Source organism: Balaenoptera borealis (genome assembly GCF_965194805.1).
Source record: "Balaenoptera borealis genome assembly, chromosome: 8".
Classification (NCBI taxonomy): domain Eukaryota; kingdom Metazoa; phylum Chordata; class Mammalia; order Artiodactyla; family Balaenopteridae; genus Balaenoptera; species Balaenoptera borealis.
This window is the reverse complement of record NC_138865.1, coordinates 86,757,089-86,771,662: the sequence shown is the minus strand read 5'-3', so window position 1 is coordinate 86,771,662 and position 14,574 is coordinate 86,757,089. Positions and strand designations below refer to the sequence as shown.

The window sequence follows — 14,574 nt, the reverse complement described above, 5'->3', positions numbered from 1 at the left end:
CCTGTGCTCCGCAACTAGAGAAGCCACCGCAATGAGAAGCCCGCGCACCGCAACAAAGAGTAGCCCCCACTCGCCTCAACTAGAGAAAGCCGGTGCACAGCAACAAAGACCCAACACAACCAAAAATAAATAAATAGATAGATAGATAGATAGATAGATAGATAAATAAAGTTAGTCATCTTGATTGTGGTGGTGGTTTCACAGGTACATATATAATGCCAAAGTATATTAATTGTACATTTTTAATATATGCAGATTATTGCATGTCAATTATACCTCTATAAATCTGCTTTTTAAATGCATCACATAAAGAAAGTACCAGATAAATAACAGTGCAGATGATATGCTAATATGCCGACATGAAGGTGACTGTCAAATGACTAGAGTTCAGGAACCTCAGCTTCAAGTTATAAAACGAACAAGTGGCACAGCTATGACAGGCCCCTCTGTCTCTTGGCTTCCAATCCAGGACTTTTTCACCAAATTAGATTGGCTTTTTCAAGATAATAACAAACTGAACACTTTCAAATCACAATTCAAGTGATTCCTTTGTAAAATAAAGAAATAATCCTATTTTATCTATTTAAATTTCAGATTTTTATAGATTGCTTCCTAAAAGAGGGCTTAACTACATATGATTCGCTATCTTAAAAAATTAAGGTGTACTTTGTACCATCTTTTTTTTCTTTTTGGCCGCACCGTGTAGCATGCGAGATCTTAGCTCCCCAACCAGGGATCAAACCCGTGCTCCCTGCAGTGGAAGCGCGGAGTCTTAACCACTGAACAGACAAGGAAGTCCCTTTGTACCATCCTTTTAACTTTTCTGTAAGTTTATAATTTTTTAATTTAAGAACTAGGTGTGGACTTCTCTGGTGGCTCAGTGGTTAAGAATCCACCTGCCGGGCTTCCCTGGTGGCGCAGTGGTTGAGAGTCTGCCTGCTAATGCAGGGGACGCGGGTTCGAGCCCTGGTCTGGGAGGATCCCACGTGCCGCAGAGCAGCTGGGCCCGTGAGCCACGGCTACTGAGCCTGCGCGTCTGGAGCCTGTGCCCCGCAGCGGGAGGGGCCGCGGTGGTGAAAGGCCCGCGCACCGCGATGAAGAGCGGTCCCCGCACCGCGATGAAGAGTGGCCCCGCTTGCCGCAGCTGGAGAAGGCCCTCGCACGAACTGAAGACCCAACACAGCCAAAAATAAATAAATAAATAAAGTAGCTATAAAATTAAAAAAAAAAAGTACTAACCATGTGCCACAAACTCAGGAATGACAACAGAACCACAGTGGTAGGGAGTTGATTTAAAAAAAAAAAAAAAAAAAAAAAAAAAAAAGAATCCACCTGCCAATGCAGGGGACACAGGTTCGAGCCCTGGTCCGGGAAGATACCACACGCTGCAGAGCAACTAAGCCCGTGCGCCAAAACTACTGAGCCTACGCTCTAGAGCCCGCGAGCCACAACTACTGAGCCCGCGTGCTGCAACTACTGAAGCCCACGCGCCTAGAGCCTGTGCTCCGCAATAAAGAGAAGCCACCTCAATGAGAAGCCCACCCACCACAACGAAGAGTAGCCCCCGCTCTCCGCAACCGGAGAAAAAGCCCGCACGCAGCAACAAAGACCCAATGCAGCCAAAAATAAATAAAGAAAGAAAAGAAAAGAAAAGAACTAGGTGGAAAATGAGGATAATCTCCTAAAGTAAGTCCTTCAGTTCTGAAAAACTTAAAACATTAGAAAGGGTTAAAGATCCAAAGTTAGATAAAGCTTCAGATCTTAGGGGTGTGCTAATTACAACTGTGGTTCTGCTACATTGGGGTTAAAATGCTCAACAATGACAATAATAATGATACTTGACACTGGAACACCTTATATTTAGAAAGCATTTCATATGCAATATAGCATCTCATACAGACAGTCTCATTTATATATCCCAGCTCTGTGAAGCTGCCAGGATAGACATTATCTCCAGTTTTTACAAATAAAAAAATTGAGATAGTCAGAGATAAAATGACTTATCCAAGCTACACTGTATGAAGCTGAGGCTACAACCCAGGCTTCTCATTCCCAATCTTGTGATTTTTCTCCTACATCCTGGAAGTACTGGGAAATATCTAGAAAGCCAATTAATATCACAGCAGTTCCTACTGAAAAATGCATTCAAGTTCCAAACAATTTACATTGGTGAACATTTTTAGAATATCATCTATTAGTATCTGATAACCACTGAGCTTTTCAATAATGTATATAATTGGACAAGTTTCCTTAATTTTCTTTATTTAATATTTTCAGAGAAATGACAGCATAATTTTCATAATCCCAACATCAGGGTTTGAAATACCTCACAACTGTCTCCAACTAGAGAATTCTTAGAATAAAAAGATAAAATATGCCTAATAAACAGCCATATGCAACATAAGACTCCAGTGCGTTATGTAAGTTCAACAAGGCAACAAATACTAATGGAGAAGTCCTATCTTCTCTCACTTTAAGACAGGACATAAATGGGATCTCAGAACATTCTCCCCTGAAGCACCCTTCCACCCAGCAGCTCAGCATTTTTCTTCCCCCAAACCTGCCCAGATTTGCTCAAAATGAGACTCTCAGTGCAAAATCTAAACACAGACCCAGTCCCCACATCATGGGGAACACCACCATCTGCTCTTCCCTCCTCTGGGCCCCACACCTCTTGGAACATGTTTTTATTACAGCAATAAGCCCTGTGGATCAGAGCAACATCCCTGCCTGTTTTCACTGCCACTCTATGAGTTCCTCAAAGACATGAGCTGTGTCTTATTCTTCCCTTCACCTCTTACTTCCCCCAAACAAAAATGTCATTCATTAGATATTTGAATGAATGCTCAGAGAGAATCCAAGAGAGTAAGAAGTACCTTATATCTATTAATCACTTCTTTTTCTTTTCCTATCCCCACCAAATATACTGTCCACACCACTAACACATTAAACATGCTCTAAAAACATAATAAGTCTGTCAAGTAAGGTCCAAACGTCTTAGCCAGCCTATTTTCCTGACCTGTTGCTATTTTCCTCACACACACCACACTCAAGGTTCAAATTAACTTCCCATGCATTCAGATATTTCGTGAGGGCCTACAAAGGTACCCATGTGTCAGGGACTCTCCTATGTACCAGAGATAGGACAACTGACCTCAAGCCCCCATCCTTAAGGCAGTTCCTTATATATGCCCCATGCTTCCCCACCTCCTCTTTTGCCTCTGTGATTAATCCCCCTATGTGAACTTTAATATTTGAATTTTAGTTATTTGTTCCTCCAAAGGAGCAACTGTATCTAATTTACCTCTGCATTCTCAAAGCCCACTGCATAGTAACATGTATATTTTAGGTGCTCAAAAAATATGTATTAGCTAAATGGATGAATAAATAAATTAAAAATACTAATCAATTCATTCATTCAGTACTTCCCTTTAAAAAAAAAAAAGTAGTCCAGTTAGCAGTCAGCTTCTAAAATCCATATTAAAGAATTCCAGTCCACTTACCTTTAGTCTTCTTGGCCCATCTTTGGCCGAGCCCTTCCTTTTGCTCCTGGTAAGCACAGTGATAACCTTATCCAACCCCTTCTCAAGGCTCCCAAACACTTTGGTTCCTTTTCTTTTTGGAGTATTCTCTACATGTACTTGGTTAAGGTTGAGTTCCACTGAACGACACCTTAAAAAAAAAACCAATGAACCCACGAGTAAGAGTTGGACTTCCTGCCTGTTGGGTCCCTCACAGAGGTACATTTGTCCTGGCTGTTAGGTGCATCTCATTTAGGTATGCCTGGGCCAAGCCATCTTACTCTTCCTCAGGGAGCACGAAAGCCATCTCCCACTGAAATGTAGCTATCACCTTTCCCCCAAGTCAACTGCCAAAACTATTTTTCCCCTACCTTTTTTTTAGTGTCAAATATATAGAAAAGTTGAACAAAAAGTATAATAACCATCCACATATCCTTCTAGAGTCAACAATTGTTAATATTTTGCCACATTTGCTTTCTCTACATATATATAATAAGTACATTAAAAATATGTACATCAAAGTAATCCATCTGAAGATATCACAACCCTTGGGACTTCCCTGGTGATCCAGTGGGCAAGACTATGTGCTCCCAATGCAGGGGGCCTCGGTTCAATCCTTGGTCGGGGAACTAGATCCCACATGCATGCGGCAACTAAGAGTTCGCCTGCTGCAACTAAGAGTCTGCATGCCACAGCTAAGAGTCCATACACCGCAACTAAGAGTCCGCATGCCGCAACCTAAAGATCCCACACACCGCAACTAAAGATCCCGCGTGCCGCAACGAAGATCCCGCGTGCTGCAACTAAGACCTGGCACAGAATGAATGAATGAATGAATATTAAAAAAAAAAAATTACAACCCTTTACTCTGAAACACTTCAGCATACATCGCCAGTGAATAAGGACATCTTCCTACATAACCACAATATCATTATGATATCAAGAAAATTAATAATAATGCCATAGCATCTAATATCTAGTTCACATTCTAATTCTCCCAATTATCCTCAAAATGGAGCCTGCTCAAAAAAATAGCTATAAAAGATAATGAAAGGTCACCTATGCTGCAGACCTGTGTGTACAAGAGGAATGGGCTTTATCTGAAGCACCCTTTAGGATCTTTACTATTTGAGTGACTGCTGTTTTGTTAGTGGATGTCTATACTCCACTGGCAGAAGTGTAGGGAAAGATGGGCCTCAGCACAGGAACTGTATTTTAAGTTAAGGTGCCAGTCGTACTGCTGATGAGTCTCACAATTCCACCCTAAGAAAGGCAGTGCCAACAGCCTCAGTAATGGCCACAGACCACGTTCATACAGACATTCCTACAGTCCCTGACAGAATCTACATGATGGTTTACCTTAATTGGGTTTATCATATATGAAAAAAGGAAATCTGGTTACATATACTAAACCAGCTATACAAAACTGAACACTTACCGCCTCTCAGGGCTAATGACACCTGTTATTAACTTCTCCGTTCCTCCTGAATTTACCGGCATTTTAACTGGGGTCTCTTTCAGGCACTGGTTTCTAGCTATTAGAAAAACAACAAACACAAACCATATGTAGCTGACATGCTATAGTTTCAAATTTTCCATCAATAATGCATATATCACCTCATTCATTGGCTCAGAAATATTGTAATCACTTGCCCAGTGATGTTAAGGCTCTAATTCTTTAAAGAAATGTTTCCAGATGATTTATAATAAAAACAAAATCATTTTGCTTTACATGTGTGGCTCTTCTTTTTCTTCACTGTAAAACTGAGGCCATGCTTATGATTTTATCATAAATATCATATGAAAAATCTAAATAGATCACATAAATAATATTTCATGATTACTGATTCTCCTTTCTATAAATAAAAGTCAATCTGTATTTATGCCTTTAATGAATATATTACTGAGAGGTGTTAATTCAATTCATAGCCCTTTCAACTCCTATCAGGCAAAGAGAATAGTCCCCTGTGAAAGCTGACAAAAGTTATTAAAGAGGTTGTAAGCTTTGGTTATTTTTATATTCCCTATTCCAAAATTTGGTGTTTTATTCTAGTATTTGTATCTCAGATAGTTTGTGACAAACCTGCATTAACAAATCTGGTTACTACTCATTAGTTAACTTTTTGTTCATGATCTAAAAGTATACCAATTAGAGATAATAATATTCACTTCATAATAAATATAAGATTCCAAGCTTTTAAAAACAGATCGGGGGTTTTGTTTTGTTTGACCATACAGCATTACTCTCTATGACCATACAGCATTACTCTCACTGGTTCCATAAGAACAAGAAAATAAAATTAATCAACAATATCTATGAAAACAGTTTTCATCTTTGTATACTGAGTATACAAAAAATTCGAAGGTGATTAATATGCTTTCATTTCAACTAATGCAAATAACATATGCTTAAAAAGCAGCCTGGCTTCTCCTAGCAATTCCTGAGAGCATTGCTAGCCATTTCTGACCTGCTATATGTTTATTTAGCATGATAAGAAGAAGGAATTTCAAGATGTTTTACCACTGCTTAATCTACACAGCAAATACCTTTTGAGGGTGTACTGCAATGATTTGGTGTAGTGAGTATTTCTCTTTTATGCTGGTTCTTATTAACTGGAGTCTTTGGCTCAGGAAATGAAAAGCACTCGTCATTCTTTACAGCAGACTTAGGAGTATATACATTCTCTTTGTTCTTTAATTTATTGGCAGATGCTGTGCATAATACTGGAGTTAATGATTTAGATTCCAGACCATTTGACTCTGTCCAATGCTTGGCAAACTGGAAAATAAAAGTTACTGGATAAAGCACACTGAAGAAGAAAAGTCAATTTCTTTACAACATGCCTTAATCATTTGCAAATTACCTTGCACCATTTTTATTAAAATGAAACACTATCAAAAGGATATTATGGGCAATACCAGGAAATTTGAAAATGTATATTCAGTTCTCTTTAGTACATGTAGATCACTTTAGGCTGTTCTATTGACAGGTAATTTTCAACACGTTTCGGGCCGTATTTAATCAAACATACCCAGATTCTAGGCAATTGAGGATGGGCACATATAAATCCCTAAGAATTGCTTCCCATACCTAGACTGCCAGTTTGTCTCTAATATGTAACAAGAAATAAAACTTTAGTCAATGACCGGCTCAGAAAAACCATGTTAAAATACTCTAACAGAAATGTTGGATAGAAAATATATTTTAATCCCTTTAAATTTATGGTAGAGCTTGCAAAAAAGATAGGAAAATCCTCAGAGGCCAAACTAAAAACAGGAGCAGGAATTCAGAGATGTAATCAAGGCTGAAACTGTCCGCTGCCCTAAGGGCATCTACCTACTCTCTCGTATAATCTACAGTAGGAGTAGATTAGACCCACGCATGGTGCTAAATTAGAGCCAAAGCTCCCATGTAAAGCCAGGAGGGGCTATAACTAAAATGAAAGGGTGAATTAAATATAAACCTGCCCTGCAAAGGACTTGGCAAGAAAACGTGTCTGTCCTGGCCATGGCTCTGGAGGAGAAAAGAGAGTTTCCTTTAATAACTTTTAAGTAGCCACAGGACAGTCTTCACACAGGTTTGGAGCCCAAATTCATACTACCTGCATGATCTCCAGAAATTTCAAGCCTAGAATTTGATTTAAAGTAGTCCTAGTCCTAAACTGGTTGTGTTCCAGGAATGTGACGTGACAGAAGCAAACACAATTCCTAGCTGAAAGAAAAGCTTCAATCCAACACAACCCAAGACCTCGACCCTTAATCCAAGCTTCGAAGCATTCGCACAGAGTTCCAAGAAAAATGAGCCTATTAAAAAAAAAAAAAAAAAGCCAAAAGATACAAACACCATGAGCAAAAGTCAGCAGAAAAAAATAAACAAAAGGATCAGACCCATAAAGATGTCAGATATTGAAATTACCGAGTAGAGAATATAAATATGTTCATATGTTTAAAATGATAAAAGAAATTGAAAACATGAAAAGAGGAATATTAAAGCAGTTTTGAAAAAGAATAAAAATCTCTAGAAATAAAAAACATAATGATAAAAATGAAAAATTCAATAGACATGTCAAATAACAGATTAGATAGAAATGAAAAAAAGAACGTGAATGTGAAATAAATCTGAAATGATCTAGAATGAAGTCCAGAGAGAAAGATATGGGATATATGAAAGAGAGTTTAAAATAAATGGAAAATGAAATTTGATGGTCTAACATATGCCTATTCTAAGTTCCAGAGATAAATAAAGACGATGAAAAAGCAGCAATTATTCAAGGAATTTTCCAAAATTGATTAAAGATACAAATCCTCAAATACAGGAAACACAATGAATCATAAACAAGATAAATAAAAAGAAATCCATATCTGTATTTACTAGGCTGTACAACTCTAGAGGACACTACCCACAGAGACAGTAACCCTAACAATGAGACTGCAGAACACCAAAAACAAAGAGAAAACCCTAAAAAGAGCCAGGGAGAAGACTAACTAGAAAGGAACCTGACTGACAGAGATTTCTCAATGGTAACAACAGAAGCAAGAAGAGAGTGGAATAATATCTTCAAACTGCAGAGTGTAAAATAACTGATAAACTAGAAATCAATACACAAGGAAACTACATTCCAAAAATGAAAGTGAAATAAAGACAATTTTAGCCAATTTAGAAAGAGTGTTTGCCATCAACTGTGACTTCCACTAAAGGAATTTTTAAAGGATGTACTCCAGGAAGAAGAAAAATAATTTTAGAATGAAGGTTTGAGAGATAAGAAGGGTAAGTAAACAAAAGAAAATGTGAGTCAATCAAATAAATACTGATAGTATACATTCTAAAAATAATATGCAATTTATGAAGTTAAAAATGTATAGAGGGCTTCCCTGGTGGCGCAGTGGTTGAGAATCTGCCTGCCAATGCAGGGGACACGGGTTCGAGCCCTGGTCTGGGAGGATCCCACATGCCGCGGAGCAACTAGGCCCGTGAGCCACAACTACTGAGCGTGCGTGTCTGGAGCCTGTGCTCCGCAACAAGAGAGGCCGCGACAGTGAGAGGTCCGCGCACCGCGATGAAGAGTGGCCCCCACTTGCCACAACTAGAGAAAGCCCTCGCACAGAAATGAAGACCCAACACAGCCAAAAATAAAATTAATTAATTAATTAATTAAAATACTTATAAAAAAAAAAAAGGAAAAAAAAAAAAATGTATAGAGCTGAAAAAAATTGTACCACAGTTATGCAAGATGTAACTATTGGGGCTTCCCTGGTGGCTCAGTGGTTAAGAATCCGCCTGCCAATGCAGGGCACACGGGTTCGAGCCCTGGTCCAGGAAGATCCCACATGCTGCAGAGCAACTAAGCCCACGCACCACAATTACTGAGCCTGTGCTCTAGAACCCGCGAGCCACAACTACTGAGCCCACGTGCCACAACTACTGAAGCCCATGCGCCTAGAGCCTGTGCTCTGCAACAAGAGAAGCCACCGCGATGAGAAGCCTGTGCACTGCAACAAAGAGTAGCCCCCGCTCACCTCAATTAGAGAAAGCCCATGCACAGCAATGAAGACCCAACGCAGCCAAAAAATAAACAAATAAATAAAATACATTTTTCAAAAAAAAAGATGTAAGTAGTGGAGAAAAATGAGTGAAAGGTCCAAGGGACCTCCGTTTACTACTTTTGTAACTTTCTGTGAATACATAAAGATTTCAAAACGAAAAACTAAAAAAAATAGCTAAAATACTGACATATCAACAGTATTTAGTAATCTAAGAGAGGGTGATCAGAGATTAGTGTTCTAAGGATTTCATATGTTTAGAAGAAAAGTAAAGATACAGATTAACTTTTTATTTGGTTAAGTTAAATAGCATGTTAAAAGATTAGAGTAAATATTAAAATAAAATAGAAACCAATGGAATGAAGGGAAAAATTGACATAAGAAACAAGAAATATAGGAAAAAAATACAGAAAAAGTGGGACAAATAGAAAGTACAAAATAAGACGGCAGATACACAATAAGAACATTAGTAACCAAAATAAATGTAAATTTGGTAAGCTCTCACTTGAAAGACAAAGATTTTCAGTTTGCATACCAAATCTAGCTATATGTTGTTTTTTAAAAGATATACCTAGGGGGAGTGGAGGAGGGATGGATTGGGAGTTTGGGATTAGCAGGTGTAAACTATTATATATAGAATGGATAAACAACAAGGTCCTACTGTATAGCAAAGGGAACTATATTCAATATCCTGTGATAAACCATAATGGAAAAGAATCTGAAAAAGAATGTGTGTATGTATAACTGAATCACTTTGCTGTACAGCAGAAATTAACATAACATTGTAAATCAACTATACTTCAAAAAAGTCATTTAAAATCTTAAAAAAAAAAAGAGATACCTAAAATATAAGGGCATGAAAGGTTGAAAATAAAAAGATAAAAAAATATAAACCAAGCAAATAACAACCAAAAAAATCAATATAGCTATCTTAATATCAGAGAAACAAATAGACTTCAAGGAGAAACACATAACTAGTAATAAAGAGGATCACTATAAATGATAAAAGGTTCAATTCACCAGAATAAAAATTCTAAACTTGTATGCTAATTATATAGCTTCGTACATATATATATGAAGCAAAAACAGAACTACAAGAAGAAAATGACAAACTACCATCCCATTAGAAGATTTTTAACATATCCCACCCTCAAGCAGATAAATTTATGGGTCAAGCAGACAAAATATTAGTATGACGTAGAAGATTTAACAACAGAATTTAATAAGATTGGTCTAATAGAAAAATAAAGGCAGAAAATAACAAAATGGAAACTAAAATATAATAGAATCAATAAGGCCAGAAGTTGGTTCTTTGAAAAGACTAATAAAATTGACAAAACTCTGGTAAGACTGATCCAAAAAATGAAAGAGCTGCAATAAACAAATACACTTCAGCAATGAAAAGGGGGACATAAACACAGATACTACAGATATTAGCAAGATCATAATATCCTCCTGTTGATTTTACGCCAAAACATTTTAAAACTTGTATGAAATGGACACTAGAAATACAAAATTCACCAAACTGACGAAAAGAAATTGAAATACTGTGTAGTCCTATAAATACAAAAGAAATTGAATCAGTAGTTGACTAGCTTCTCATAGAAACATTCCAGGCCCAGATAGTTACAGAATAAGTTCTATCATACATTCAAGGAAAATATAATTAATAGCTCTTAAAAACCATTCCAGAGAATAAAAAAGAAAGAATATGTCCCAAGTCATTTTCAAAGACTAGTTATAATCTTAATGTCAATCAGATACGATTAATATAAGATGGGATGGGCAATCTTAATGCCAATCAAATACGATTAATATAAGATGGGATGGGATGCAAGAAGAGGAGAAGAAAGCCTTTCACTCTTTATTCAGCAGTTCCATATTGTTTGAATTTTTTACAAGATGAATGTATCTATGTATTACTTATGTATCAATAATAATAAAATTAAAGTTTTCAAAAGAAAAAAAATCATATAAGAAAGAATAGGCCAATCTTATTTAAGAACATAGAAGCAAAAAACCTAAACAAAATGTTAGTAAACTAAACCCAGCAATGTATAAAAAAGATAGTAATACATCATGACAAACTGGGCTTATCTAAAGAATGCAAGATTGGTTTAACATCAAATCTATTAATATAACATATACTACATCAACAAATGGAAAGAACAAAACCAGATGATTATCTCAATAGATGAATTCTATCTAACCGTTTTTCTGCAACAGAGATTCATAATTTTTAAACAAATCTTAGCAAACCAAGACTAGATGAAAAAAAGGTCTTAATCTGAAAAATATGGGGTAGGGGGGCACAGAGGGGAGAGAGGGAAAAGAAGGATAAGGGAAAGGAGAACAGGGAAGGGGAAGAGGAAAGCGGAGGGAAAAAGAGAGAACAAACATCATATTGAATGATAAAATATTAGAAGCATCATTCTACAATTGGGAAGAACAGAAGAATGCTTACTATACTGCTAGGACTTACTAAGTGCAGTAATAAAAAGATATTAAAGGCATGAGAGCTGGAAAGGAAGTAACAAAACTGTCATCCATAGATGATATAATTTTCTACAACACTCAAAAGAATATACAAACTATAAGAATTTAAAAGAGTTTAGGAAAGTTGTTGAATATAAGATCAATACACAAAAATCAGTTTCATATCTTTACACCAGTATCAGACAGTTTAAAAATGTGATTTTAAAATCCTACCATTCCCAATAGCAATAAAAAACAAAAGTACTCAGGAATAAATCTAGTAAAAGATATGTAAGATCATTTTAGAGAAATTTATAAAATTTTATTGAAAGCAATTAACTAAAACCTAATAAATAGAGAGGTATATACTGTGTTTACAGATAGGGGGATTTGAGGATACAGACCTCAATTTTTCGCAAGTTGAATCTTAGAGTCAATGTAACTTCAATTTTTAAGTGTATGTAAAATTTATCAAAATGATTCTAAAATGTATATGGAAATGCAAAGGAGCAAGAATAGACATTCTTAAAGAAGAAGAAGATGGGAGCAAATTGGCCAACCAGATAAAAGAAATATTATAAAACTAAAGAAATAAAACATATGGTATTCGTACAAATATACCAATAAAACAAAATATTTCTCAGAAGCAGACACACTTATATAACAACTTGATATATGATAGAAGTGCCATTGTAGATCAGTGCAGAAAGACTGGACTTGTCAATGGTGCTGGCGCAACTGATTGTAAGAGGGAAAAATTGATTCCCTACCTCATACCATACAAGAGAATTAATTCTCCACAGACTAAAGACTTAATGTGAAAGGAAAAGCTTTAAAACTTTTAGAAGCAATATATGTGAATGCATTTATGCCTTCTGTAGAATGATTTCTTTTAAAATACACAAAAATTATAAACCATAAAGGAAAATACTGACAACTCGTAACATTAAAATTAATGACTTCTAAAAAAAATAAAAAATAAAAAAAAAATAAAATTAATGACTTCTGCCATCAAAGTAAAAAGACAAGTGACAAACTCAGACAATATACCTGCAACACACAACCAACAAAGGATTAGAATTAAAATTAAATTAAGAACTTCCTCAATACCACCAAGAAAAAAGAAACAATCCAACAGAAAAATAGGCAAAAGACACCAAAAAAGCCATTTCATAAAACAGGAAAAACCATTGGCTGATTAATATATGAAAAGATACATAAATAATCAGAAAAGTACAAATTAAAACCACAGTGAGATATCACTTTACACTCGCCAGATTAGAAAATATTAAACAACAAAAAATATCAAGTATTGATAAGTTTGTGGAGCAACAGGGACATGTAAATTATACCTCATTTTTTAAAGAGGAGGGGAGGGAAAGGAAGGAAAATAAAGCAGTGAAGTGCTCCAAAATGGAATCTTGGCTTTCTTCAACTTGGAAATAATTGGCTTCCCTTTCATTTATACTCCAACAATCTCCCATTAATATTTTCAATGGCTTAGGAAGTCATTAAATTTGCAAGCACAAACTAGATCTTATGTTAGAGCCTAGATATTTTTTATAATTGAGATAACACATTCTACTTTAAACAGTAATAAAAATAACCAACCTGTGGTGTTTGTGGAGTAGCCACACCTGCTGATGAAATATCTTCACACCATTCATAGTCTATTAATCCAGCCACATAATTTCATCACTGGCGATCACATCTTCTAGACTCAGATTCTTTGACTATTCAAAAATAGAAGAACTCAGAAACAACACCACCATGATTCAATTTTAAAAGAGTATATTGCAGGCACAGGGCAAGGTCCTCGAAGCAGAAACAAATGAGAGACAGTAGACTGAAGGAGATCACCACCCAAAACAGGAAGTCAAAAAATTTTAATTCTAATTATTAGATAGGAGAATCTCTGACTCTCAAACAAGACGCCTTGGAACATTCTTATGTTATATGGCAATCTACTTAGTGTATCATTATCAGATAATCACTATAACACCAGACAAATAACTCTTTTGCAAATCTATAAATAAGAAGCTCTCTGACAAAGTAGAAGGTGGAAGGGACTCTGAAATACAGGTTTCTTGGTTGCAAGAACATACTGAGTAGCTTGCAATTTCTATTAGGAATAAATTAGACTTATGAAAGATCTCCTGGAGACAGGCTATTCGGGGTCCTATGCTAATAATACCACCAGTCATTTATTTTCCTTCACTCTTCCCCCTCAAAACACTAGGAGTACACTAGATATACCCTAAATTCTAAGACTATGGAGTATAGTTGGATTTTTTATTTTTCACTCATTTCCTTTCCTTCAATATCTAGTTAGCCTGGCCAAGCAACTGTACTTGAATTTCTTACATTCCATCCTTTCTTTTCTAATCTTCTGATTCAAGGACAAATCTTCTCATACCTGAACTATTCAACTGGACAATATGGTCCCTGCCACCAATCTTCCCACCCTCTCAACCAGGGGTGACAGAGTTCTCCAGGGTTGTCAATTACCATCAACTAGAACTAGCCACATGGAGTGCTAGGCTGAGAAAAATACTAAAGCTAAGTCTATGCCCAGCGGGGAAAAGCACAGTGTCATATGAATGAAGGCTGTCAGGGTACTGCAGTAGAGAATAAAAGCACATAAACATCCCTGACTGAACAATCCTATATACAACTGGATGAACTTTGAAAATCAGTCATGTTGGTGACATGTCATGTCTTGCTCAAAAACCCAGTTTCCCATTACTTACAGCATAAAGTGTAACCCTCTGACCTGGCATTTCAAGGTTCCCTACAATGTAGCTCTCAGCTACCCTTCCAGATCACCCATTCACTCTCTTCCTCTTTTACTTTTCCCCCTTGAACTCTTTATTTTACCAAACAAGTCTAGTCACTGTCAAAAGAATACATCGAGCACATTTAGGTGCCTGAGTTTTTGCTAATTCCATTTATCTTGCCCTGAATTCTGTGCTCCTTCTTTTGCATTTTTCTAAACTTAAATATGGATCCAGTTCAGATCACCCATGGTGACCACTCT

At 36.4% G+C, this 14,574-nt stretch overlaps 1 protein-coding gene across 1 annotated transcript in view; it reads right to left on the bottom strand.

Moving 5' to 3' along the window:
- Positions 1-14,574, bottom strand: part of MELK (maternal embryonic leucine zipper kinase) — a 77,474-nt gene that overhangs the window by 4,648 nt on the left and 58,252 nt on the right. The window contains 5 exon segments of the mRNA XM_082402337.1: positions 3,504-3,672; positions 4,960-5,056; positions 6,069-6,300; positions 13,149-13,228; positions 13,231-13,270. Of these exon segments, the coding sequence (XP_082258463.1) occupies positions 3,504-3,672; positions 4,960-5,056; positions 6,069-6,300; positions 13,149-13,228; positions 13,231-13,270 (618 nt within the window).